We start from the raw sequence: 27,775 nt of genomic DNA, 5'->3' as shown, positions 1-27,775 counted from the left end.
TTCTCCTAGTAAGGGGCTGGGACTTCCATTTCTTTTTGCCATGCTCCAAGTGTGAAATGTGCTCCCCATGCAGGGATGCAGGAAATGGGAGTTCAGGTCCTTGACTGCTCAGGAGTATGGGAGTTAACTTTCAGCAACACATTGGTGTTGCTTTGACTCTCCTGTCCCCTACGTTGGCTGCACGAAAGCCTGTTTTCTTTAATCTAACAAAGGGGACTTTTAAAGTTATATAAGAGCTTAGAATGCTAAGAGGAGTGAGCTGCTTAACATAATTCTTGGCCTGAGAGGTGCTTTTATTTCTTGTTTATCTCCTTGATCTCAGAAAAGATGCTTTGTCACCAACTAAACTTTTCCTTTGCTAATAAAAAGCTGCTGTAGAAATAACAGCCAAAAAAAAAAAGATTTGCAAATATTACTGATATGCACTGTACAGTGTCCAGCTTCCAGTCATCTCTTTCCTGGTCTTAAGCTTGATTTTTCAAGGTCAGCTTGTTGCATATGCTACCTATTTGCACCAGGGATATGGCTCAGTGTTGTGAGAGCTGTGTGAAAACCAGATGCAACAGGACAGACTCGAATAGCAGTTGAACATGTGCCCACTGGAAATAAGTGGTCACTTCTCTTTCTGCGTGGGGGACTTAGATATCAGAACCACTTTTAGTTGTCACAATCATGGTGTTTGGTGTAGCTGTGCTTTTGAACAAACTGTATACTTAGACAAAAAGGAGCCATTGAAATACTTCTGCCTGTGCTAGCACGAGGGAGCAGACAAAGGCCAAAAGTGCCTTCTGGTTTCACATAGCTAATACTGTGCTGAAGTTATGCCTTTCCCTATTGCTGCTCCATTTCTCCTGGAAGACTGAAAAGCAGTAAGCCACTTAACTGAAACCGTCTCTCTAATCTACATGCAGTATTTACATGATCTAAAACATTCCACCATTAAAAAACCCCTTTGTTCTGGATGTGGGATGGTGACAGCTGCTTGCTTCTTGTCTCTTCCTAGTCTTTGTATCCCAGCCATGACATCAACTGTTATAATCCCTGCATGCAGCAATTTCATTTTACCTCAGACTTCTTTATCCATAACAGGTGTTCACATGAAGAGAAGAAATTGTACTCATTGCAGTGAAATTGTCATAGGTCAAATCAGGTTTGAAGATGGCTCAAAGAAGCTCGGTTTTTGTCCTCAGATGCAGTTTCATGCTGCTTGGTGTTTACATTGTTTGTGCACAGAATTCTACATTTTCCATGGAAGTGAGAATTGGGAGTAATTTCATTTGCAGAACCCACAGGCTAGTTTTTTGCTAAATAACATTGCTCAGTGTGGTTCTGAAATCGCCTGCTGCTTTGCATCCTTTTAAAATGTTGTGTGGTCTGTGACTCTTGTTTTGCAACAGGAGAGAATTCATGTAAAATCTGTCTTGAATTGATACAGACTCCATTCTTTCCTGGAGATTACAGAGATGGGAAGCCGAAGCATTAACCCTCCTTAGCATGGTTACATGCTCTGGAAGACAATGGATGTTTCTTTCACTTAGAGTCTGGTGTCTCTATCTGCTTCCAAAAGGTTCCACACCATCAGCTGCACTGGATGGAGTGTTTAAATGCATTTCTTGGACTCGTGTTACCTTCTGGGGGCTGTAAGTTACAAAGGACATAAAACCTGATTCTAGAAACAATTCTCATGCCTTTTATTTTATTGCTTGCTAATGTGAAAATTATAGCCTTTGCTGCTAAGGTATTTCAGGGTGGCATGTACTTAGCCTTCTCAAAATTTCCCAGTTTCATTTTTTTGGAAAACCACAAAGGATTAAATTTTTTTAGATGTGGAATAAACATGTAAGTTACTTTATGTGAAAAAACTTGGTATATAGGGGTTTTTTAAGATTCTTGACACTTCAAAATGTCAACATGGAGAACTGCCCATTCTCTGCTTCATCATCTCATACTTTTGTGCCCTGCAGAGTTTATTGTCTCAGTAATATCTAGTGAGACTTGATTCAACAGTATCTGTGGAAAATTTAGGAAAAGAGACATGGTGGGAGAATCTAATTAGGATGTAGCTGACTGAGGAGAGAAACCCTGTCCATTTACTAATTTCAACTTTTGTAATATTTGTAAAGCCATATATGGCTTTTGTCTCCTAACTTCCAAGAAAACCTAAGGGCTGATCTTAGATCTGTTCAGCCAGCCCATGGGATCCTTTGCCACCCTGCTGTGCAAGGCAGCACTCCAGCTGCAGCAGTGTGGGGCTCCAAGTGGGCCACAAGCCAAATACCTAGCTTTGGGCAAGAGTCTGCAGCTTGTCCTGAGCATTGTGTTACCTTTGGTACTTTTTTAGAAATACCTAACCCTGCTAATTTAGAGATAGCTCATACATGCCCACACTAGCTGCAGTGACCACAGTAGAGTGATAGCTACTGTTTCTGTAATTTTTTCTACCCCTCTCTGTGATCCCCTTGGCTTAAAATAGGTTAAGATTCTTGCATTAAAAATAGAAAGACAAAAGCTACGTGTATATTTTTCTTTATTAAAATAAATACAGACACATAATGAGGGTGAAACTACATTGCTTCTTTAAGCTGTTTTCCCCTATGCTTTGCTGTCTAGTGAAACACAGTGAAATAGGCAAAAATGGGTTATATATCTATGAAAAGATTTTGGTAATATCGTAAACCATGGGAATGAAGTTTGTCTAGACATTTTCTTTGTAATCAGTGAGCTCTTCAGATAAAATTAGGGTCTTATTTCTATATCCTCACTTTTTTTGCAGTTTTCAACTGTGATTTCATTATTGGCCTGTTCCCTCTTTGTTCAAATGGCAAACAGAAGCCTTGCTCTAATCGGTTGCTCATCCTATTTTTAATTTGCAGGAGCGATTTAATCCTTCTGAATTACAGAAGGGGCAAGCAACTCCATAAACCTGAGTAATGAGATTTGTTAAGCATTATTTCACCATGAAGATGTGAAACTTTACGCTGATTCCCAAATCTTGAGAGGTTCCTCTCCTAAGATATTTTAAATTCTTTTACCTCCCACCAAAATCAACATTAGAGAAGGGATATGATATGACCTGGTTTGCCAAGATTGATTAAAGGACAATGTACAAGACATACCAGTTATTCAAAAATAGTATTTCAATTTTGAGATCAGGCACTGTAGGCAGTCTACTGTTTAATAATATATGTTGCATGGCTGCTTTAATTAAACATGGGAATAATAACACATCTGTAATTCTCATTATTGACTTGAATGAACAACAGCCAGCCTTGAAAGGTTATAAACAGACCTATTTGGATTACCCTACTTTTTTTTTTGTGAAAATACAGATGCAATTATACAGATTTAACTGCACAACATGGTTATCCAAGCTGGGTCTGTGAAACCATGAAGACTTCCCAAGAGGTCTTCCCAAAAGTTTCCATTTGAGCAGTAAATTGGGATAAAACTAGCAGCATGAAGTTGCCACATGCCTGAGCTGGATGTCCAGCCCAGGCCTGCAGTGGAAGGCTGATAAATCCTTCCAGTGCTTCCGACTTTTTTAGGCTGCTGTTTCCTGCTCATCCTGCCCCTGGCACCACCAGCAGGGACAACACTGATTCCTGGAATTTGTCATGTCCTTGCCCCGCCTTGTAATGATCCAGGAGGTTTTGCTGTTTGTGAACTGCTTCCCATGTTTCCTCCATCCAGTCTTTATTATGTATGTGACCTCTGGGCAGCTGCAGATGTGCTGTCCAAAAGAATATGTGGCCTATTTTTATGTCAAGGGAATGACATTTGTTAATCTCCAATTAGCAAAATATCATCTCCAGAAAGAGTCCTGTACTGCAGCTTAAAGGCAGTACTCTCAAATTTCTGCTGGCTTTGTTGTCTTTGCTGATGCCTTGAGGGTCCAAACCTTGGCAGCTGATGTTTTGTTGCTTTGATGTTCTGAACTATGGGTTTTGCCAGCCATCTAATGCCATATTGTTCCTTTGAAGGCATCAGATGCTGCAACTTGAGAGCCTACTACTTCTTCGCTTTACTGTATAGAATGATCAGTCTTCACCTTTGGTTGGCCTCCACTAGCACAGCAACATTATTCCTCTAGGCATCAAAAAGGTAATGAATGCCCTTCAGCTCCTTAATGCTTTTTCTTCCCTGTCTCAGTTACCTGCACCAGGCTACTGCTGTTTGAGTTCCATAGGTGATGTTGACACCAACGGAGGTAACCATGACACTTCAATTATTAATGACCTTGGATCTGGGTCTGATTTTCACAAGCTCAGGGATCCTGCAGCTTTTTTTTTTCCCTCCATTTGTAGTTGTGAATTCTTTTTCATTCTGAAATGAAGCCCACATCTTCTTGGGAAAAGACGGAGGAAGAGCTTAGACCCTAATTTATGCACCTTTCAGGTTAGATTTGTGGAGTATATGGTAATTTTAAAAGCTTCTAAGGGCCCTGGCATTTTTCTAAGTAATTTCTAAAAGTCAGGACCAATCACATGGTATTAAAATTTGCATACCAATATTAGATATTACAAAATCTTTCAGCCTCTTTTGGATAAAATTAAGTTTTTTGTTTGGAAAGCACCCTTGTTCTGAATTTTGGAGTAGTGGATTTGAAAAAAAAATTTACGTCTGATCTCCAAAATGAACTTTCCCTCCTCAACACAATTCTCTCTTCCTTCAGTAAAGAATGAATTGCTGTTCTAATCTTCTGGTTAACCATTTGTTTGGAGCATTTGGGTTCTGCATAGTTTAGAGGAGGTTCCTAACTTGTTGAAAAGGTTCTGTGCTCAGAGAATAAACTTCAGGCAGGGGGACAGGTAATGAGATCAGAAAGGCCACTGAGAGCTTTCAGCTTTGTAACATCAGCAAGTGTATGTTGTAACTTTGCCATATCAGCTTGGTAAGCAGCAGAGAGAAGATGCATGTTCACATCCTGGCAAATACAACAATTTAAGAAGAACATTAGTTCATTAATATTTTAATGCAGTTCTCAATAGTTTTTGTGCAACACAATTTGTTTTTGTGGTCCTGGCTGCTTTCAGAGAGGAAGGCATTACTCGTCATGTCAAACCTTTTAGTCTTCACTGCATACCACAGCTCATTATGGGGGATCATAGCTTCAGGTGAGGTAACTTGACTCATTTATGCACAAACTGGGCAAAAAATCCATAAATATTTAAAACTGAAAATGTATATTTACCAGTGCAATATTGCATATTGAATTAGTAGTCTGGTTTGCCTGCCAGCATTTCAAAGTTTGTGTTTAATTACCACGTTACCTAAGTCTGGTGGCCAGTCTGTTTAATAGATTCATACTGCTGCCCTTTCCTTCAGCTTCTCATTAAGCTCTTCTGAGCTCCTTTGGACACAAATGAATTGAAATCTTGTCAGCTTAGTGCACTGACAAATGAAAGTAGGTGACTAATGTTGACTGTCTTTTGGTATTTCATATGCTGCTTGCCAAGAATGTCTTATGTACTGCAATCATTTAGAATCTACACACTCGGGGTAGTCATTTTTTTCAGACTGATTGCAGTCAGTTGACAAAGAGTATCATCTTGAGCAGATGCTCACCAGAAGCCAGCTCTTCTTATAATTACTTAGCATAAGAAGAAAAAATTAAATAAGACACAGAGGACCATTTAGTCATATGGTCTGATGTCCTCTGTATCCCATGTCATTAAATTTCACACATGTATAAGCAGTGAGAGCAGTAGCAGTAGCCTGCATTTGGCTAAAACCTGTCTTCCAGAAAGGCATCTTGTCCTGGATGAGGGACATAAAAGCATTAAAAATTTCTTGGTACCTTTATTAGCTGCTCCAGTGATGTGCTGTCACCTTAAAAAGAAAAATTTTGTGCTGCATTTGAATTTGCTTGACTTCAGTTTCTACCACAGCTTCTTGTTGTGCCATTCTCCACTAGATTAAAGAGCCCTTCAGAATCCAGTATTTTTTTTCTGCATGGAGGTACTTATATGCTGTAATCAAGTCAATCTTTTTGATACGATAAACAGATTGTGCTCTTTACGTCTCACTTAGCAGCATTTTTTTCAACTCTCAAATCACATTTTCAGCTCTTAATCTGCCCCCTCTACTATTTTTCAACTTTTTTTTTTCCAAAACATGGGTAGGAACACAGTATGCAAGATTGGTATAATCAGTGATGTATCCAGAGAGAAAGCTGTGTTCCCTGTTTCCTAAATCCCTTGATGCAGGTCAGCCCTTCCTTTTAGCAACATCACAGTGAATGTTTAGGATGAGCTGGTGACTACAGCCCCTAAATTGCTTCCAGGGAGTGCCATCACCTGCTCAGAGCACAACACCTACAATCCTTCAGGCTTGTTACAGGGATTTAGCTACAGAAGATATATTTTGTTTGACAAGATCCAGTTTGCCACTCAGTTCAGACTACTTCACTCAGTTGCTTGGTACCTTTGCCATTTTTTTTCCTTTTGGGGTAATTTTCACAGAAAAATATCCATTCAAAGAAGTTTCCTTTACTTTTTGTTGCTTTTTGTTGCTTTTTGTTGCTTTTTTGTCATCAGTCATTTAGGCAAGCCTAGTCAATTAAATATTGCTTTAATGGTATCATGGGGTACCATGTTTTCTTTCAGACTTAAAATCTGAACCATCAGTATGCACGTAACCAAACAAGAAAATTCATTGAAGAATGAATTTAGAGAAGTTTGATTAGACCTGGTCTTTATAAAAAAAGACTGGAATTATTTCCATTAATTACTTTGAAATATTTTAAAATTAAATTATTCTCCCTTTATTATTTAGGGTGCCAGTGTTGGCCTGCATTTTCTTCTCATTGCACTTGCTCATTTTTTGACTACTGGTATAAGATTAACACCCCTTTGGAATTTCACAAATCATTATTCTTATCTTTATTAATTACTAGTGGGTTGGAGCAGTTCTTCATAATCCCCTTGAGATACATCTACTTGTTTCTTTTGTAGCACAGAAGTACTTATAGAACATGTTTACATTTTACACATCAGCACAAAACCACTTAAGAACTACATTTACTACATGGGCCAGTATCATCATTAGGTTTTCTTTTGTTCCTAACACACTTTAAATTTCCAATTTAAGTTGTCACAACATTGGATATTTTTTCTTCCCTATTAAATTATTAATTTCTTATATTGTAACTTGCAATTTATAGCAACTGTAATTTATATAATTTCTCTTTACTTTCTGATTGCCACCTTTGAGGTTTTATGGTAAAGTTACTGCTCTCTGTCATTGCAAAGTCAGTCTTTTGGCCATTTATTAGATGCTTTATGAGAGCCCCTCTTTTGACATTCACACTAAATATGTTTTTCCTTGTCAGTTGTCCCTACTGTTATTTTCAGTTTGGGGAAATTAGCTCTTTGAAACAGCAGAAATGCATAGTTTTGATTGGGGCTGTCTTTCTTTTTGCCCATGATGAATACAATCAGACCACAATTACTTGTTCCCAGGCAACTACAAACTCTTAATTTAGCAATACCAATCCCTTTTATCTATCAAAATGAGGTTCAAATACTTACCTCTTGCAGCGTAGGAAATCTATTGGGCTACAAAATTATCTTCTCCAATTGTACAAGTTAATAATGGTTTGGTAAAATCTACTGTTAAGCTACAAAAGGGCTACACTTGTTTCCCAGCAAATAGGAAAAATTAGGATATTACTGTGAATAGATATTCAATTCACATGTGAATATTTCACTACTTCCAAACATTTCTGTCAAATATTAATCATGATCCAATTTTAAGGGGAGGCATAACATTTTGGGGATGTTGATTGTTAATTTTTGGACACTTTCAGACCTTCCTGCAACAACAGTGCTCAAAACCAAAGCTTGTTTACCTTTTTCTTTTAAAAGGTAGTTATTAGGAAGAAATTTATTTCAAGAGGCAGTAATTAGGAGGAAATCAAGGGATGAGGATTAAGAAGACCCATGTTGTGCTGTCCTGGGCACGTGTCCTGGAATGAACTGGAACAGCTCATTGAACACAACTTGTCCAGAGCCCTTAAAACTTGATCTGTTGAGTCTGGAGAAGTAGAATGAGAGGGGACCTCACTACAGCCTACAGAAGTGGGGGAAGCAGAGGGGAAGGCACTGATCTCTCCTCTGTAGTGACCAGCGACAGGACCCGAGGGAATGGCCTGAAGTTGTGTCAGAAGAGGTTGTGTTAGGTTAGGTTGGATATTAGAGAAAGGTTCTTCACCCAGAGGGAGTTTGGGCATTGAACAGGCTCCCCAGGGAAGCGGTCACAGCACAAACCTGACAGAGTTCAAGAAGCATTTGGACAGTTCTCCTGGGCACATGGTGTGACTCTTAGGAATGTCCTGTGCAGCGAGCAGTAAGAGTTGGACTTGATGATCCTTGTGGATCCCTTCCAACTCAGAATCTTCTGTGACTGTGTGACAATTCCCCTGGGCGGGCGGCGGTGCCCGGCCGGGCCGCCGGCAGTGGGCAGGACGGGCCCTCCTCAGGGCTGCCTGCCTGCAGGGGAGCCGCGCAGCCCCGGCGGGGCTTTGAGGCACCGGCTCAGGCTTTAGAGGCGGCGACACAAGCCCGTTGTCACAAGCAGCGGCTGCCACAGCCCCTCGCTTTGGCAAGGAAGGCAGCCCGGGGCATCCCGCCGTAGGGCAGCCCGTGCCCGCGGCTGGCGGCCGCGCCGCTCGCCCTGCCCCGCGGGAGGGGCGGCCCGGCCCGGCCCGGCGCGGCGCTCCGAGGGTATTTATAGCGGCCCCGGCAGCCCGGCCACAGCGGAGGCAGCCGCAGCCGCCAGGGCACAGCGGGGCAGCCCCCGCTCCTCTCCGGGGCCAGCGCGACGCCGGGATGGAGGGTAAAGGCTGGGGACACAGCCCTTGTCCCTCCTGTGGCCCCGCTTCGGCCGGGCTGAGGGCGGAGGGGCTCGGGACGGGATGGGAGGAGGGAAGCGGAGCGCTCTGTGCCCCGATCAGGGCGTTTAACACTTTCCTCGTCCTGCGGGGGCTCCTGCAGCCTCCCCATCACGGGTAACCCGGGCTTGGCGAGGAGAGGGGCCTCGGGGCAGGAGGAAAGGGCAGGGTCGGTTCGCAGGGCAGGGGCAGGGCTGCCTGCTGGGCATCCACCTGCAACCTCCTTTTGTTGCAGCGTAGTAGCAGCGGCGCCAGGATGGCTTAAGAAGGTACAGACTTTGCAACAGTTGTCATAAAAACATTGCAGAGCAGTGTTTTTTGTTGAAATAAGTGATCTTTAAAGAGCGGTGCCCTTAATTTAAATTTTTAATTTTTTTTTTCATCAGGAGCCAGAATAACATAGGGATATATAGCAATATAGGGATTTGCTTTGGAACAAAAGGTCTCAGCAAGGGAGAAGTTAATCCTGTTTTATAAAGGTGTTATCAAGTTCTTTGCCCGCATGAAGAGGAAGGCCTTGCATCATTAATGAAAAGTGAACGTTGACCACATGTTTATAAAGGCTGGGACTGTGGATGAACTATGGCTAATACAATAATGACACTGCCAGAGGAGCTTAGAAAATGCAGAGATTAAATTTGCAAGGTTAAGAAAGGAGGAAGTTCTTTCTGTTGTGAATGGAAGCTGATTGCTAAGTCAGAAAATAGGAAAAGTGTTTGCAGATGGCTCTCTCCCTTTCCCACAAGATCAATATTCTCGATAAGAATTTCTTAACTTATCTCAAGTTGTGACTCTCTTATGAAAACTATCAAAATTGAGACCTATTAAGTTTCTTTTGTATTTTACCCTAAACATGGATGAAACACTGAAAAAGCTTTTATTCCCAGGTGAAGAAGTCTCTTGCATTTGTGGTCATCAAAATTATTAGCACTATATTAGTTTAAAAATGTCTCTGAACAAAATAATATTTTTGAAAGAAAACTGCATAAACTTAATACTTTAAAAACAGCGGATCCCTTTTCTCTTTATTTGATGTAAATTGAAGGAGCATTGTAAAGTTACATGACAGTTCTGGTGTGTAGTAAATATGTTCTGGTGTCCATAGTAGTTTCAGGCTGTACTGTAAGGACAGCTGTACTATGTGAGTAGCAGGGGCAGTACTGTATGAGTGACAGCAGCTCCCAAAGTAATTTGCTTCAGATGCAGCTTATATTTATATCCTCTGCCAAAACAACCCCCAAGATATGCTGCCAGCAGTCACAAAGACTGGGATCCTGGTGGTTTAGCTGGGTAGTAGTGTTCAGCAGCCTTGTTGCTGCAGGTTTTCCAGTCTCTCTACCTTATTCATGAGTAGCATCTGTTATTTCTTTGCACTTTCCCTCTCATGAGGAATCCTTTACTCTCACAGACCTCTCTTTCCTTTGCCTTTGGTGATTTGCTGTGTTTTCTGCCAGGTTGTATCTGGTGAATGAGCTTCTCCTAAGTGGGATGGGGAATGAGCTTAGGCTACTTTGTAGCCTTCTTTAGAAGTTCAAGTTATTGTAGAAATTTGGCTCTGTGGTCCTTGAGGTTGTACAACCTTGCTGCCTGCTGAAATATTTATTTTTTTTCATAAGCAAATGTGAGTCCATTGTTAAAACCAGACCTTCTGGGCTGATCAGTGCAGTTCTCCTTTCAGTACCTATATTATGGGCTCTTATCTTTGAAAGTCCTATTGGAAAGCATCTGGGAGAGAGGCTGAAGGCACCTGCCTGTTGCAGCACTAGCAGTGCGTTTGCTTTGCACAGCTGGAGCAGCTGGAAAAGTGGAGTGGAGACTTGAATATGCAGAGTTAACACTTGCAGAAGCTGCTGGGGTGAGCACAATGGGAGCACTCTGAGGGGTGACACTCTGGGTTCTTTTCCTTGTTTGGTTTTTTTTTTCCCCCTTTTTTAAACCCCTCAATGTATCTGAAAGTGACCATTTGAATTTCATCTTGCTGATTGCTAGCTGAGCCTAATTTCTCTCAGATATCACCACTGTCCACAAGGGAAACCTTAATGATTATGAAAGGATAAGTAAGAGGATTTTTTTTTTTTTTTGTTATACTTTCATTCACACAAAAGACAGCAAAATCCCATTAATGACAGGGGGACAAGTTGTCAATTCCTACTTCTAGCTGCAGAAAGGGGTCTTCACTGCATATATAGTTCAGTCATTTGGCATCAGAGTAGTTTTCCAAGGTTGATTTGGCATGGAGAAAGCTTGGCAAATTCTGTGTTTGGAGAAAAAAAAAAAAGGTGAGCTGTTTTCCCTGGGGCATAAGTCTGAGTGTGTTAAGCAGAGTTTCAAGCAGGTTGCTAGCTCATCAACAGAGCTGGCAATCAGAAGAGGAAGGGAGCAGCCAGCTTTTGTGCAATATTCTGCTTTTAAACTTCTGAATTGCTGGTGGCTCAGTGTGTATTTGGTATGAATGGGGAGTTCCGTGGTTTTATGCCACCAGCAGACTGGGGAGGTGAGCTGGCAAACATTTTGTGTAAGGTGTTGCCATGTTGCCATCTCAAGCAGCTGTAATGTGAAGCGTGGTGAAACACCCTGGGAGTTAGGGAGACTTTAAGGCGCTGGTAATGTGAAACTCAGGTTAGTATTTTGGTCAGAGCAGGGGGATAGGATCTCTCCTGTGTCTTAAAACCTGACCTGATAAAAGAGGTACTTGGATCTTTCCTAATATCACTTCATCAAAGGAAGGGAGACATCATTTTGCAAGAAATGAAGCTTGCATCAAATAAAGCCGTTCTGAGTGAGTGCATTCATGCTGCTTTAAAATTAATAAGAATTTTCTTGCCAGTTAATGAACATTTAGTGAAGAAGCTTAATTTGACATTTGAGAAGTTCAATAAATAACTTTTCTTTCTTGATTAAGGCATCTTTTAAACTGTCACTTATACAACCAGGAATTGTCACTTTTTAATGCGTTATGAGATCTTGTTGCATACTGATTCAGCTATTATTGCCTATTAAACAGTTTAGATTTCATTTGCCTTAATTTCCCTGCTCTTGACTATTTTAAGCTGCCTGCTTCTTTAAAGATCATTTCTATTTGCATAAGCATTTATTACGTATTCAAGACAGAAAAAATGGACACACTGAAGTACATGTCTGTATTTCTGACTTCCTCCTACTCTGTGGTCCAATTTGAGATAGTTTTTTATGCTCATCCCAGATGTTTACCTCTTCAAAGTTTGCAGAAATCAGAAGTTAGATTTCTTATGGCCTTTTTTACTTTGTCTTGTGTCAAAAACTGCAGAAGTTGTGGCAGGCAGTTATTGAAAGCATTGATAAGTCCAGGATATTCATCAGGACATGGCTAATTTTGGGCCACTTCCCCCTTTTGTTCTCCCATCTGTGCACACAAGTAATCTTATTTTGGCATTTCTGGGCTTTATACATATGCAATGAGGGAATAATAAATTGAAAAGGCAAATTGTTGTTGCCTTGTAGTGCATCAGTAGTGGTTATTTCTGTTAATAATTATTGTCAGGCCTCATCTAAGGGTAAAAAAAGGTGTCTTTGAGCTGATTCAGATGTATGAATGTCCATCTCTGTTACCATTTCTTGAGTATATGTGATCTTTATTTTTTTAATGAAAAACTTGTCAAGTGTCAGCAAATAGAACTGTCTTTCAAAGTAAAAGCCACTGGACCAGAAGCTTTTCAGTCTTATGAATGTCACGAGAAAGGTGGTTCTTAGTGACCACAGTCTTTTGTCAGCAAAGTAGCGATGACTCTACAAAGTAGTTGGTTAAATATAGATAATTTGGAAATGCTTGCGTCTCTAAAGCTTAGCTATCTCTTCCCTTTATCACATCTCATCTTCTGTGTGCTGAAAAGCCTTATAAATATGATCTTGTCCATTGGCAAATGTCAGGGTTTCAACAAGAAAGCTTGTCTTAAAGTGGCTTGGCATCCCTCTGCTGGTTACACTGCAAGACAGCTTTCAGGGTCTAATTGAGCTGCTTACACTAATTTTTTGCAAGTAGCCCTACTCCATTGTTCAGGGATTACTGAGCCCTCTTTGGGGCCAATATATCATATTAAAAAGCTCTGGCACCAGCCTGAAGGGGAAAGAGCAAGTGACAAATGCTGTATGTACCTAGTATTTGGTTGCAGCGCTAATGCTGAGGTCAAATGACTGATTTAAGTTTTGGCACGGTCCAAACAAACAAACCCCAAACAAAATAAGGTATCCATTTTCTGGGTGCAGTCAGACTACAGGCAGTGTGGTGGCTCTGTCTGGGTCTCTTTCAGCTTGCCATTGCTGAGCCCTAGTGTGCACAGCAGGATCAGATCTAGGCTTCCACCAAGCACCATCCAGATTGATGCTCTAGAAAAGGACTGCTAGGGTCTTCTGATGGCTCCTGCCACTGCCATGCAGCAGCCTGGCCTCTTGCAGCTCAGGAGTGTTTTCCCAAAATCAGGTAGTGAACCCATGGCGGGCACAACCTGAAATGGTGTGTCCAGAGCCCTGCTGGGTCCCTCATCCGTGTGACCAGTCTCTGCTGATGCGACCAGCAGCGTTATAACAGACTGGGCAAGGCAACTTGCTCCATTTTGAAAGTGCACTGAGCTACTTTAAGCTACTTTTACATTGAACTGATAGGCTAATAAATTATGAAAATCTATGTAGGAACTAGTTCAGAGCACCTAGTGGTCTGGAAAGTTACATCCTGATTCGCTATGCGCTAGCTTCCCCATGTTAGTAAATATAAGGGCATATCTCAGAGTTGTGTTGTGGGTATGAGTTATTGAACAGCAATTGGAAATCCTTTGTAGGAAGCAGAAATATGGAAGTGTTTATGATATGAAAAAGTGAGAGGAAAAGACTTGTTTTGACTGTAACTTGAATGTGCAGGTAAAACTTCCTAAAATGAAATTTAGACTTTTCATCTGTTTCTACATTTTAACTTGCACTGAATCCCATAAAACTCAGTTTTAGTAAATTACTTTCTTCTTAGTTGATTTTTGAAAGACTGGAGCTAAAAGTTGATTTTATATTATGATTAAAAATATAGTTCTTGCATGAAATTGCAGGCTGTCAGCAACCCTTTTAAAACAAGTTGTAGAACTTCCATTTGTATAAAAAAACTCTTTGTGTTTTCATTTAATATTTTTTTCCCACTGGACAATAAAAGTCTCAGGGATTCTGTATGTTCTATGTGGATCACACCTGTATTCATAATTTCTGTTTGAACTCAGCCTCCTGAAGTTAACTCTTCTATACCATACACAGTGGTTTGATTGAATGTTGCAGATTCAGTCACTTTTTCACTGAAAAAGGAGCGTTCATTAGATGTTCATCATCAATACACAACTTTTAATTAAAATGAAAAGAATTCTGTTTCTCAGATACTTCCTGCACTGTTAGCAGGTGTTAAGTGTTAGAACATGTGAGAAAGAATCTCACTGGGGTCAGGGAGTTGGGATTTCCATTTCATAGTTGGCATTTGCCGTTTTTCAGTTTTGCAGCAAGGTGAATTCCGATTCTCCACAGCCTTTCTTCCTAATTGGAAATGTTACAGCACGAATTATTCCCGCACTTATTGGTTAGGGCATTGCAGAGTTGTTATGAAAAATTAGCATCAGTTCCCGAGAACTGGCTGCATAGAAGTGTCTGAATCTTATATTTTAACTTTTACTTGCCCTTTTCTTTTTTGTTTTTTTTTTTTTTTTAAAGCAGATCCTACCTAGGACCGTACAGCATGACATTTTGTGAGCGTTCAACTAGAAAGAGTCCCTCCTCAGAACTCAGGAAATACCTCTGAAAGCAGGACCTCTGTCCTAGCGTGGTCCTCACATTCCCTGTCAGATATTCATCACTGTGTCCCCTCTCCTCATTTCATTCTCCCAACCCTTTCTTTAGGAAAGGGAAATTCAGGTGTGGGAAGGAGAATAGGATCCATTTGTAGTGCTGTTACTGTTCAGTGCTAGCAGTGAGCTCAATGAGTCTATTCAGGGGTTTTGGAGCCCAGACACAAGCACTTTTGTTTTCCTTGGGTCTTTCTCTATAAAGGTCACATTTGCCTTTCCACAGTCAGAGGATTCCTGTGTGGGGGTGGCTGTTGCCGACCTTCTGAGGGGAAGTACCCAACTCGTTCTCTATCCACAGGCCTGGTCCATAAATCTGCAAAACAAGAATATGTAATATAGGGGGAATTGCATAAGCCCTACCATACACATGCCTACTCCTTTTTTTTTCCTATGGATAGCTTTTCCAGGACAGCAAGTAATTTTATATACTGGGTTTTAAGAAAACTGCATCTCCTTTACTTGGTGACAGGCCTGGGAAATCAGTTTACAAAGAAACAATATAGCTTTGTCCTAAGACTGGAGTGGCTTTACTTTATTCATATGTACAGAAAGCAGTGATTAAAGAAACAGAAGTGGCTTTAAAGATTGTTTATACCAAGGGGCTCAAATAGCTGCATAATGTGAGACAAGTATGTTTTAATGCTTTGATACATGATCTGGCACCACAGAAATTCATTAAACGTGGTGGAGTCTTGATGCTGAAGACACTTATTTTGTTTTGCTGGACACACTGAAAGAAGACCCATGACTAGATCATACAGAATGAGAATTTTTTTCTCCCTGATTAATGCTGGCAATTACTGCTGAATTTGTTGCAAAGTAGAAATCGACCCTTGGTCAAAGCCAGATTTTTGCATTCCCTCAAATAGTCAGTGGGGCTAATACAGTATAAACTGAACAGGATTTGGCTGTGGCATTCAAGCACAAGCTACTCTTTCACAAGAACTCCCTTCTGTTTCCTCATTCACTATGTGAGCAGTAAATCTTTTTGATAATTTCATGCTACTCTCCCAAATATTGTTAGAATGGGCCAAGTACAATGCTTCAGTTTCTTTTTATAGTGCAAGGATTTAGCAGTCAAATATAGAAACAGATGAAGCTTTTAAAATATATTTAGTACTTACATAAAGATATAGAAACATCTGAAAAAATGTTTTTTTTTTTTCTGTACATTATTCCAACTCCAATTAATTTATGTTTGCGGCTGGGAAAATAATATTGATCATAAAAATGAAATGGTGGTTGGAAATACTTAGGCTTCTGTAATAGAATATTTCTTTCAGGATGAAATATGAGAATTATGTGCTTGATTTTGCTGCTGTTGAAGCCAGTGGCTGAATGCCCAATTGCCTTCAACTGGAGCGGAATTGAGTCTTCTCTTTTGCAGAAAAATATCTTAAACAGTCAGTAATTCTTAATCTCTCTGTTAAAGCACTTCCATTTGCTAAATTTTTAGTTCTGTTTCAAGCCCGGAGCCATTTGGCTGAAATTGTATTTGATGTATTTTCTGGAAATCTGTTTTCTGAGTCTGCTGCAGAGTATGTTTCTGCATTCTCAAATAGGAAAGAGCATATTTATTACAGTCACATCTCTAGATGGTTTCCCTATCATATTTGAAAACAAAAGAGGTGTATGTGACAAGATGCTGTTTCTATGAAGTGGGCTTTCCCACTTCAAAGAAAGTGAAGTTCCTTTAGTGCAATCTGATGCATCTGTCACAGATATATAAAAGGCCCAAAATTTTTGGAAAATAATGTGAGCATTTGATGAATGATTTTTTTTTATAATAGACACAAGATGTATCATCAGCTTAGTGTGTGTTTCTTAGCTGGGATGCTGAGCTCTGAGAATGTGTTAAAGGCATCTATTTAATTGTGGCATAGAAAGTGAACTGGAATCTTTCTGGAGGTTTATCTATCTAAAGCATAATAAATTGATCATTGGCCTCTTTTAAAAAAATATGATAAAAAGAAAAAAAAAAATGGAATTTCGGATGCTTGTAATCTACTTAGTTTTCCTCTTCAGAGTTTTACTGCAACCAAGAGGACACACATTAATTTTTTGATAGGGAAGAGTTTGATCATCTCATAAAGACTCCAGAGGTCAGATAACTACAAGTAGAAGATTAAGTATCATCAATTGCAGAAAGATTGTGAGGGATGAGAAGAGTGTTTGTATCCAGTAGTGGTTTATGAAACCGGAAGACTATCTCAGAAAAATGTGTGTGCTTGGGCCTTGATTTAACACCTGATTGTGAAGTAATTGTTTCTGCTAATTTCAGGTCATGGTCTTATGATATATTCCAGGGCAGAATTTGCAACAAATTCAGATTGAAATTATAAGTGATAACCAAAAAAATTATTGAGGAAGTGTTAAATAATTGCAAGGAATATTGAATGAATTAAAACATGGGCAGCATTACAAACTCTTTGCTGGAGCTTTACACAGGTGAAATGCTGTTGAAATGAAGTCTGCCTTCCATCTCTTCCTTTTAACCTCTTTGCTTTGCCTTTCTTTCATAGGCTGTGCCCAAGTTCTGGAACAGATGTGGGGATTAAGAGTAGACCATCATCCATTTTCCAGATCATGTCTTCCTCAGGATCCACAAAGAATCCTAGGGAGACTGTAAAACTGTGTGTAGAGGTGCACAGACCTGCTTCAAATGGGAAGCTGTTAGACCTATGACTCAGTTCCCTAAAGACCTGGTAGAAAAAGTAATGTAAAGTTCTGCTGTGGCAGAATTCCTGTAAAAAAGATCATTGGAAAGTCATGGAAATATTAGTTATCTTATCTCTGTGCAAAGGGGACAGGAATAGGGCCAAGGGAGTTACCAATAGAAATCTTTTCACAACTCTGCTTCTAGCAGAGAGTTTAAGGAGAACAAAAAAACCCCAAACCAATCCACCAAACAACCCAAACCAGCAAACAAAAGGAGTTAAAGAGTTAGTGAGTTCTCTTGCTCTGCCATCTATTCTGCTTGTAACCAAAGGAAGTATCAATATCTGTGCTCTGCAATAGATATTAATCTCCCACGGAGTTTTTTTAGATCCTGCCCTATTTTTCATAGAAACAAAACACCTTTGGCATACATAGAGATCATAGACTCTCCAGGTGATGTTAAGGTTGAAATGCTTTTTTGTATTTATGTTAAACTCTGAATAGTACTTATGGCAGCTATTTATGCATCAAATAACTAAGTCTTAACACAAAACTAGTCTCTGTTCTCTCTGCCGAAAGCCCTGATGCCTTCCATTTCCTGGTAATACCCAGGATTTTAAATCTTATAAAGTTGACCTACTAGCTTGTGTTTCCAGAGATAAACATCTGAGACTTTTTCAAAGCTGCAGTTTCTTTACAGTGCCTCTGCTGTGGTGTGCTGGAAAGCATGATGAGAACTGATGTTTTTGATGTCTGTGATTTTTCCTCTTTGCCTGCTGAAGATTTAATACTGTTTGCCTGCTTGTTCTCCATCTGTCCAGTAGGAACATCTATGCCTTTCCTATAACAATGAGCTGAAGGCTACTCTGTTCAGAAAAATTTAGTATGCTACCCATTTGGATTAAAAATAGAAGTAATTTCAAAAAGGTGGGGGGAGGATATGTGTGTGTGTTATTTTTGTTGGCAGCATTATGAGAAGTGTGAGGTCCCATCTCATGTTAGAATTTTGTCTTATTTGTCATATTTCTCCTGATAAGTCAAAGTGAACTGAATAGCCTCTCTGAGTCACCAGAAAATAAAAGCTCATGGGATTAGCAGGGTTTCTTTCAATCAATGGACCTTGAAGTGATGCACATTTCTAAGCATCATTGTTGTTCTTCTAAGTCCTCCTGTGCATGAGGAGCTGTAATTATGATAAGCATGATGAATGTGTCAGACTGCCGTGCCTGGCAGTCCTCTGGAAATTCAGTTGTTTAGACCTGTGCAAGAGCCCCCTGTCTTCTCTGCTTTGCAAGTGGAGCAAAAAGTAAAGCAATAAGATAAAGCTGTTTTGGGCACAGAACATATGCCCATTTCTCCACACCCCAGCCTCACCCCATCCTCACTGTGAATGAAGACAACCCATGGTGGCAGTGCTGCCTGGCTCTATAGACCTCAGCTATTCTAAAGCAGATCTGTGAACAGATACTGCCTGTAACCCAGATAATTTGATTACAGCAGTTACCGCTTCTCCTTTCAACGCACTACTGTTTCAAATATCTATTCCCTCCATATCTCCAAATGTCTCAATTTCATCTTCATCCTCATGCTGGTGAAAACCAGAGTCCTGATCTTGCCATATGAAATCAATACTTGAAAGAGATACGTAGTTGCCACTGCTGGCCAACGTCTTAGGAGCATCTTGGATGAGCTCTCAGGGATAATGCAAAGGTGGAAGTAAAAATGTGTTCACGGAACACATCAGGAGAATATGTCTCCTGGGTAAGGGTGAGTGAGGGGAAAGAGATCATCACTGGAGAAAGGAATAAACAAGATAATTTGCCCAGCAGATTATTGTAATTAGTGACTGAGGGCACTTAATGGGATAAGAGCAGAAAGAAATGCAGGTATGTGACATTGAAAAGTTTTTTTCAGGGAGTGTGGGTCAGTGAAGCGCTCTGCAAAGAATGCAGAAGGCTCTGAGCAAGAGGGCTGGCTGTTGGGAAGGAGCAGTATAAAGATACAGGAAACAAAGCTAAAAGTTATTTCATGAAAAAGTGGGAGCAGAGGGATGGCTTGTGGAGGGAAACATTTTCAGTTAAGAAAAATGCCCATTATCTTTCTCTGTATTTTTATTTGTAAGCTTTAACATGTTCTAAGCCAGAACTGTATTTTCCTCTGTGTTTGGAAGGTCCCTTGCATGCTTTTGTATGTTAGAGAAAGCAGTGGATACAATACAAGTAGGCTATTATTGCCTGCAGAATAAGAGTCTATGTTTGAAGTAATGTGGGTTTTTTTGTCTGTAAAGATTCTTCCACCAAAATCTAGGATTTTTGTGTGGGTAAAAAGTCCATGTGAGGTTTTTCTTAAGTTAACTAAATCTCCAGCAATGAAAGAATATTTTTTTTTAGTTTATTATTTATTTATCCTTGCTTTAATGATGAGTTATTTCTCTTACAGTTGGTGTTTGCAAGCAGGAGATGCTCCAGAAGAAGAATGCTGTTCTGGTGGATGGGGTCATCCTAAATGGTCCGATAATGGACTCAAAAGCAGGAGAGAAGTTTGTGGAAGAGGCCTGTAAGATTATAATGGAAGAAGTTGTCCAGAAAGCGGACGATGTAACAGAAAAGGTAAAGCCATGGAGTGTTGTTGAGACTTTGTAGTGAAGGTAGTGAACAATAAATCAATTTTTTATAAGCTTTATTTTATTGCACTCTAAGTAGCCTCAAAATTGATTCTAGTCTGTGCTTGGCTCCAAAATAAAATACTGCCTTACAAATTAATAAAGAATGTATTATAAAACCTTCCAATAACATTATTAGCATACATATCTGCCAGAAAATTATTAATTTTTTATAATCTCAGAATACAAAGATAATTTTCTTTGAGCTCACAAATGGCTGTAGTGTTTTTCACGTGTGGGGTGGGGTTGAGTTATTTGTTTTCTCCTCAGAGGCCCTGGTGTTGGAGAAGGAGGAAAGTGGGTGTGGTACCACTGTGAAGGGGGAACATTATAAGATTGCTGTGGGTTCTGCAGAACCTGCTTAAGAGGCTGTCTGGGAAGAGGTCCTGCAAATAAACCGTGCTTGCCTTTGGGCATGCACTGTTTGCTCCCACCCCTTGGCAGAACAGCATCTGAAATGCTGTGATTACAAATCCTTAGCTAAGGGCAGAATTTGAGCTGCAGGCTTCTCTCTTTTCCGCCTTTCAGCATTTCCCACTCTAATGTTTATGCTTGAGTGTTGCCTGAGACATGATTAAACCAACATCCCATGAGGCCAGCTTACTGGATATATTTTCTGGTGGCACGCTGCCCTGCCACGGGAAGGTGTGTGAAAGCAGAGCTGAACGGGGTGTTTACTTTGTACTGTATAACCTCTTGCTCCTGGCTAAGCTGTTCACTGATGGTGTCTGCCCTGCTCCCCATCCCTAGGTCTGTGAATGGCAAGCCCCTGAAAAGCTTAAGCAGATTCTTGACCTGGAGATGAGGGACACTGGAGAATGTCATCAGAAGATCCTGCAGCTGTGCCGTGATGTTATAAAATACAGCGTCAAAACCAGTAGGAATGGGGTCTTAAGCATTGATGCTCTGCATGCTACTTAGATGGGATAATGTTTACAAACCTCTGTCACCTTTCAGGGAGCTGGGAGTGTGAATGTTTGTTTCCCTCCTGCCTATACAAGGGTGCAAACAGTTGTTTGACTGAATTCTGTTCACCATAGGCTTGACTAATACATGTAATAACGGCAAACTAATTGAAAAGTAATTAATGTAATGCCATTAGAATTAATAGTAGATTCTGTAATTTTGAAGTCTTGGGAATGTCATGTAGACAAATGATATATAACAGTCTAGCAAAACAGGCAGGAGAAGGATCTTTTTGTGTGATTTCCTGCTGTCTGAGTGATGAGATTTGGAGTCACCATCATTGCCCTCATATGTTCTAAGTGATGATTACCCTCCATTTATTATTGTTCTACTTGAGCAATAGTCTTGCAGGTTGTTAATTTGCTGATGGGCAGTAATTCCTGTTCCAGATGCCATGAGAAGAGAGCCTGCAGTGTTTCAGAGACAGTACACCACAGCTCTGCAGGATTAGTTCTCTATAGCTAACCCTTCTGCAGCGTGTGCAGGGTAATTCAGTCTTGGTGAAAAGGGATGAACAACATCTGTTCAGGAAATGGCACTGTGAATCAGTAGCTCAGGATTTTAGATGTTGTAGGGCTTAGGCTGTATTTTGTTAAGCAAGAAAGACATTTGATGTAGTTTGTTGTGCACTTCTGGGCTGCATTAACTGCTACAATCACTGTTGCTGCAGAGTAAAACTGTAAAATAATTTTGAGAGGGAACTTACACTTTTTAAAACCACTTACACTTTTGAAGAGTAGTGATACTGGTCTGCAGGTGTAGTGTACTAATAATATGCAGATATAATTACTGAGTTCGTGGAAGATGTTCTGTTTATCTTACTTTTGCATATTGCCTTTAGATTATAATATGTCACCTTAGAAAGGATGTGTATATAAAAATGTGCTGTGCAAATAGTCTTTGAGTATAGACATTTATTGAAGCCCTAGTTATAATATAAATGAAGTCATACTGTTTACCTGGTTTTGCATGTAAAAATGCTGTGTGCCGTGCATTAAAATTTAGGTAGTGACCCCACTGTTGAACGGAGTTGTTTTTGCAGTCAGCAATAGTATAGAATTTTTTCAAAATTAGTTATATCTCAGTGTTTAAAGGAGGGTAAATAAATTCTCTTAACTTCTCATTCATTTTAAGTGTGAGCAAAATTTTCCAAGCTGTTAGACTGCCTCTCTGTCTCTGTGTTGAAACTCTGGTGGGAGAAAAGGCACAGCTGCTTGGGATCCTGTATTCTATGGCTCAGCAAAATTTGGCTGAGCATCGACTGTCGCCTCTCAAAACCACTGTTTAAAGGCACTATGTATACTCAATTGTCAATCCCTTTTATTTTTGCTTTATAAAACTTGTGAACAACTCACAATTATTCTGTGCACCACTTGCATTTCTCAAGACATGTTTTGAAGTTTGAAAGTACCCATTAAATTTTATTTCAAAGGAATAGACAGCAAATCCTTTAGGAAAGGACAGCAAATCCAGAGAATACTGAGAGAATGGAGTCAATTGTGGTTTGCAATGATCAGCATTCAACTGAGAGGGAGTGTGATGTATTCCCTTTTCTGGTATATCCTGTCACTTGCTTTTCATCTTTATTTCCAGATCATCCGAGATTTTTCAATCAGCTGTATGCTGGAATAGATTATTACTCGTTAGTGGCTCGTTTCATTACAGAAGCACTGAACCCCAGTGTGTAAGTGTGGTTCTTTGTCCTCTTGATGTTGAATTCGTATGCTTTTTGGAATAACAGTTTTTTTGCTTCCTTGCTTCTGATTTCTGTTTTCTTCTGTAAGAGGCAGGAATTGTGCAAGACTTTGGGAGAGGGAAACCCTCTAATTTAGATTGGCTGAAGCTGGGCTTTATGATGAAAGAATTTTTTTCAATGTTCATAAACCTAGAGTTTTATCTCACTTAGTCCATAAAAATAAATTAATCAGACTTCACTTAGTTGTTCATTCCTTTGAGGCATTCTGCACACAGTTGAATGCAAATGGTTACCTGTCTACTGTTGGCTTGCAAATGTAAAGCTGAAATTTAAGCATGTGACCTACATTAATAGAAAGCTCTGGTGTATTACTTTGAGAGTGGAACTGTCAATGAGATGCTGCCAGAAACTAAGCAACTGCTCTACTGTATCAGATCCATAATGTTTTTAGTTTGGTGTCCTACCGCTGGTGGTGATCAGCTGCTGATAGATCAGAGAAGGGTGCAAGAAGCCTTTATCTAGTTTTAGCAATGCTCTGTGCCACGAGTTATGTAGTTTTAATAACAATTATCATGCTGTTATTTCTCTTTAGATACACATATGAAGTTTCCCCTGTGTTTCTCTTGGTGGAGGAAGCAGTCATCAAGAAAATGATTGAATTTATAGGCTGGGAAGAAGGGGATGGTATATTTAATCCAGGTAGGAACAGTTCAGACCTTAAGCTGAATCATTATAAACTGCCTAGTGCCATTAATTCTATAAACATTGGGGTCATACAAATTGCATATTTAAAAATATGCATATTTTAAAATGCATGCAAAAGTGTGGTGATAGACAAAACTATTTTATTTTTATTTCTAGGCTTATCTTATGTGTTTCTAGTAATAATTCGGTGATTCTGACTAGTGAATGAATGAAAACACTTCTACATTAAATATAATTATATGGAATTATTTGAAATTTATTGTTTGTAGCTAATGCCCTTCCTGACCTTACTAACAATACCAACAGCCTCATTGGAAGGAGTCAGCTGAGCTGACAGACAGGGAGCTGATTTATGTGCTGGATGCCAGTCCATGGTGCCTGAGGGCATAGATCTGTGTATCCTGCCTATGAACTGTGGGAGCAAGAATTTACATGTTCTTAACTCCTTTGAATTTTTATAATTTTATTAAATGTTATGATAAGGCAGGCCAAACAGATATTTCTCAAGCTGCTTGATAAACCATATTTTTCAAATGTTCTGTAAGGTAGTGTTTTAGCCCACGACACTGAAATAATGAAGCATAATGGTGATATTTCACAGATTATTCAGGTAACAAATAATTGGGATAGTTGTGAAGCTTTTATATCTGTTTTGAGGTTGAGAAGAGAAATTAAATGAGTACATGGGTTTAAACTCGCCCTCCAAAACTGAAACAAGGTCAATAATTTTAGCCTACGTATCAGTAGTAGAAAAATAAATAAGCTAAAAATCCCTATTTTTTAATATATTACTGGTATGGGTTTTTTTTCCCACATAAAATTTGATGTGTATTTCTGGTAGAAGCCTTGCTTGTACAGAAGAATTTCTGGCTTAATACTTAGTGATCTACTGAGAGAAGATAAATTAATTGCCCTTGTTTTGGTTCTAGTTTTATGTAAGGGTTTTTCTTAGTGCTTTGGGTGTGTTCTTTTAGGTGAAAAAAACCTGTCCTGAGTGAATAAAACTTGTCCAGATCTTACCTTGCAGATCTTTCAGTTCCCACTCACTGTGTTCATTTTTGGTTTTTTTTTTTTTTTTTTGGTTTTTTTTTTTTTTTTTTTTTTCCCCAAGACCTTTTTTCTCCCTTGGTCCTTTGAGGCCTGGTTGCCCAAGAGATCTCCAAGGCTCTGAGCTTGGTGCAGGCAGCTGAGCTTGCTCTGCTGCAGTGTAGAGGGGAAGGTGCTGTGCCAGGGTTTTCTCTGTCAGGAAGGACTGCTTGGGCACAGCTCTTATTTCCTCAAAGAGGAAAATATCCCCAAAGAGCATCCAAACAGGCTCTGCTTCCATGCCTGCTGCAGAGCCCAAGGTTCATTTTATGGATGCAGCCTTCAGGGGAGGAAATAAACTGTGATGGATGCACCACTAGAATGCCTGTGGGGTTTATTTTCCCCTTACTAGGTCAAGCACTCAGATGCAGGAAAGGTACTCATACTGTGGCTAATACAATATTTGTATGTCTCTTTTTGCAGGTGGCTCTATTTCTAATATGTATGCTATGAACTTAGCAAGGTACAAGTTTTGCCCTGAGATAAAGGAGAAAGGGCTCTCAGGTCTGCCAAGACTAGTTCTGTTCGCTTCAGAAGAGGTAAAGCAAAAACAAAGAAAAGCTTTTTGAACTTTATTTTTTCACTGGCTGCAAAACTATATCATTTGCATATCTGATGGGGCACTGGTAGAATAATTCTGACATCAGTGTGTGATGTGGAATATTGGAGTGAAGTGGAGAAGTCTGATGGTAAATTTCCCTGCAGAAGCTTTCTTGCTTTCAGAAAACAAACACAGATGTTGCTGCTTTGAAAACTGCTGATGCAAGAATAGGTTGTACATGGGGCAAACGTGAAGCAGAATGTGCTGTGTTGTGGAGGTCTGCAGCATTTGATTTCCCACAGCATAAAGTCTAGCAGGAACTGTAGTTGGGTTTTGGATGTCAAAGGTTTTTTTCTGCATGTTTAATTTGTACTAAACTCAGTACTTGTGGGCCTGTGAGATGGCTCTCTGCAGCTCATTTTGCCCTATGTCTGAATATACAGATTGGTTGTGGTACAGAGTCAAACCCACCATATGCCTCTCAGAAAAAAAAAAAGAAATCTGGACCTTTAGACATTTTTTCATTAAATAATTGAAAATACCCGGCCAGTTTTTAAAGTTTTTGAATAATATCAATCCAAAATGCCTGTGGGAAATTGACTTACATTCATACATTTTTTCTGAAGGTAGATTTTGGAGGCTTTTTTCTCTTCCCTGTCCCTTCAGTTTTGAGAGTTTATAATTTGATTAGTGTAGAGTTGTTATTAATTCTGACTCTACTATATAAAAGCCCCAGTGGAAGCCTGCACAGAACCTTGTTGTATTAGAAAATGTGGACCTACTAGGATAATTTTAGCTCAGACGTTTATGCTCCAAACAGTTTGCAGTGTAAATAGATGGAAGGCTTATTTTGAAGAAGCCTGAGGAAGCAGGCTTATTTTTAAGAAGCCAAAGCATTGTGTAAGTTTTCCAAGATAACATGTCTTCTGGAACTGAGCCCACACTTTTTAAATAAAGGTGGTTTGTTTGTTTTTTCCCCCATAAAATATATATTTTCTTGTTTGCTTTCTTTTCTTTTTCTGAAAAGTGTGTGTATGAAAGTACGTGCTAGTTCATACTTAATCCCTCAAGTAACATCTTCAGAATAGTTAAGGAGGAAAAAATGAGTTTGAAGCAAGTTCCATAAATGCTTTTGAAGTGAAGCCCATGAAAGTTTCATCATGAAATTACGTTTTATTTCATTGCATGGTTTAACTACAGCGTGTTTTCTTACTCTGAAGTAAGCAAACATTTAAATTCATGTCAAAAGAAATTTTAATTGTCTACCAGAATAAATTTATTTTATGTCTTTGCTTCATCAGGAAGACCAAAACCATAAAACATAAAGCTGACCAGGAAAAATAAATTGTAAAAAATTGTTTGTAAGGCCATGCTTTTGATCTCTAATACTTTGTTTGCTTCAAACAACTACGTAGTCTTTAGTACTCAATAATCATTTCCTGTAAAACTGGTGCTTTTAATAGCTAGATAGTGGGACTGTTTTCTAAGATCACTAGTGTTTATTCAGTATTATGAGGGAGGAAATGGGCATATTAATTTATAATTATTTTAGATCCACCTGTACTGAGTCCAAGCTAGATGAATTTTTGGAAACATTTGTTCAGATAAGCCATGTTGAGAATATATGTAATCAGTAGCCCACAGCTGAGACGAGTATGGAAGCACTGGTGTTATACAATCCTAGTTCTTTTATTATTGTTTTTATTTTGAGTCTTATTTGACATTTTGCACCTTTGAATCACAGAACCAAGGAATCATTTAGGTTGGGCAAGACCTCTGAGATCATCAGGTTGATGATTTGACTGACCACCACCTTGTCAACAAGACCATGGCACTAAATGCTGTGTCCCATTGTTTCTTGAACACCTCCAGGGATGGTAACTCCAGCACCTCCCTGGGTACACTTCCAGTGCTTAACCTTTCCTGGGACGAAGTTTTTACTGTCCAACTTGAACCTCCCCTTTCACAGCTTGAGGCTGTGTCCTCTTATCCTGCCAGTGGTTGCTTGACTCCTGCAGGCTACAGTCTGCTTTCAGGCAGTTGCAGAGAGCAAAAAGGTCGGTTCCCTCTGTTCAGCCTTTTCCCAGGCTAAACACCCCCAGCTCTCTCAGCCACTGCTCACAGGACTCACTGTCCAGTTCCTCCACCAGATCTGTTGCCCTTCTCTGGACGTGCTCCAGCCCCTCAGTGTCTTTCATGTAGTGAAGGGTCCAGAACTGAGCACAGGATTTGAGGTGTGCCCTCACCAGTGCTGAGCACAGGGGGACAATCCCTGCCCTGCTCCTGCTGGCCACACTATTGCTGATCCAGGCCAGGATGTCATTGGCCTTCTTGGCCACTTGAGCACACACTGGCTTGTGTTCAGCTGGCTGTCAACCAGCACCCCCAGGTCCTTGTCCACTGGGCCCCTTTCCAGCAATTCTTCCCCATGCCTGTAGTGCTGCCTGGGGTTGTTGCGACCCAAGTGCAGGACTGGGCACTTTGACTTGTTGAATGTCACACCCTTGGCCTTGCCCATCAATCCAACATGTTCAGATTCCTCTGCAAATCCTTCCTACCCTCCAGCAGATCAATTTCCCGCCCAGCTTGGTGTCATCTGTGAGCTTCCTGAGGGTACCCTCAATCCCCTCATCTAAACATCCTTCGTTTTTGTTGGATTTTTTTTGGTTGGTTTTGTTTTAACTGAAGACGTACCTGGAGAAGCAAATTGTCACCCCTACCCCCC

General features: G+C 40.0%; 1 protein-coding gene across 6 annotated transcripts in view; it reads left to right on the top strand.

The window, feature by feature from the left end:
* Positions 1 to 27,775, top strand: part of GADL1 (glutamate decarboxylase like 1) — a 134,837-nt gene that overhangs the window by 43,833 nt on the left and 63,229 nt on the right. For 4 of the 6 annotated variants that reach the window (XM_059846788.1, XM_059846759.1, XM_059846747.1 and 1 more), the window contains 5 exons: positions 19,834 to 20,003; positions 20,807 to 20,933; positions 22,616 to 22,706; positions 23,311 to 23,417; positions 24,933 to 25,048. In XM_059846788.1, the coding sequence (XP_059702771.1) occupies positions 19,854 to 20,003; positions 20,807 to 20,933; positions 22,616 to 22,706; positions 23,311 to 23,417; positions 24,933 to 25,048 (591 nt within the window). In that variant the 5' untranslated portion in view covers positions 19,834 to 19,853. Of the gene's footprint in view, positions 1 to 1,486; positions 1,641 to 3,980; positions 4,102 to 8,688; positions 8,836 to 19,833; positions 20,004 to 20,806; positions 20,934 to 22,615; positions 22,707 to 23,310; positions 23,418 to 24,932; positions 25,049 to 27,775 lie in introns of those variants that run through there. The other 2 variants (XM_059846779.1, XM_059846768.1) reach the window with 2 other exon arrangements.

The sequence above is a fragment of the Haemorhous mexicanus genome, chromosome 1, assembly GCF_027477595.1.
Source record: "Haemorhous mexicanus isolate bHaeMex1 chromosome 1, bHaeMex1.pri, whole genome shotgun sequence".
NCBI lineage: Eukaryota > Metazoa > Chordata > Aves > Passeriformes > Fringillidae > Haemorhous > Haemorhous mexicanus.
This window is presented reverse-complemented; position numbering and strand designations above follow the sequence as displayed.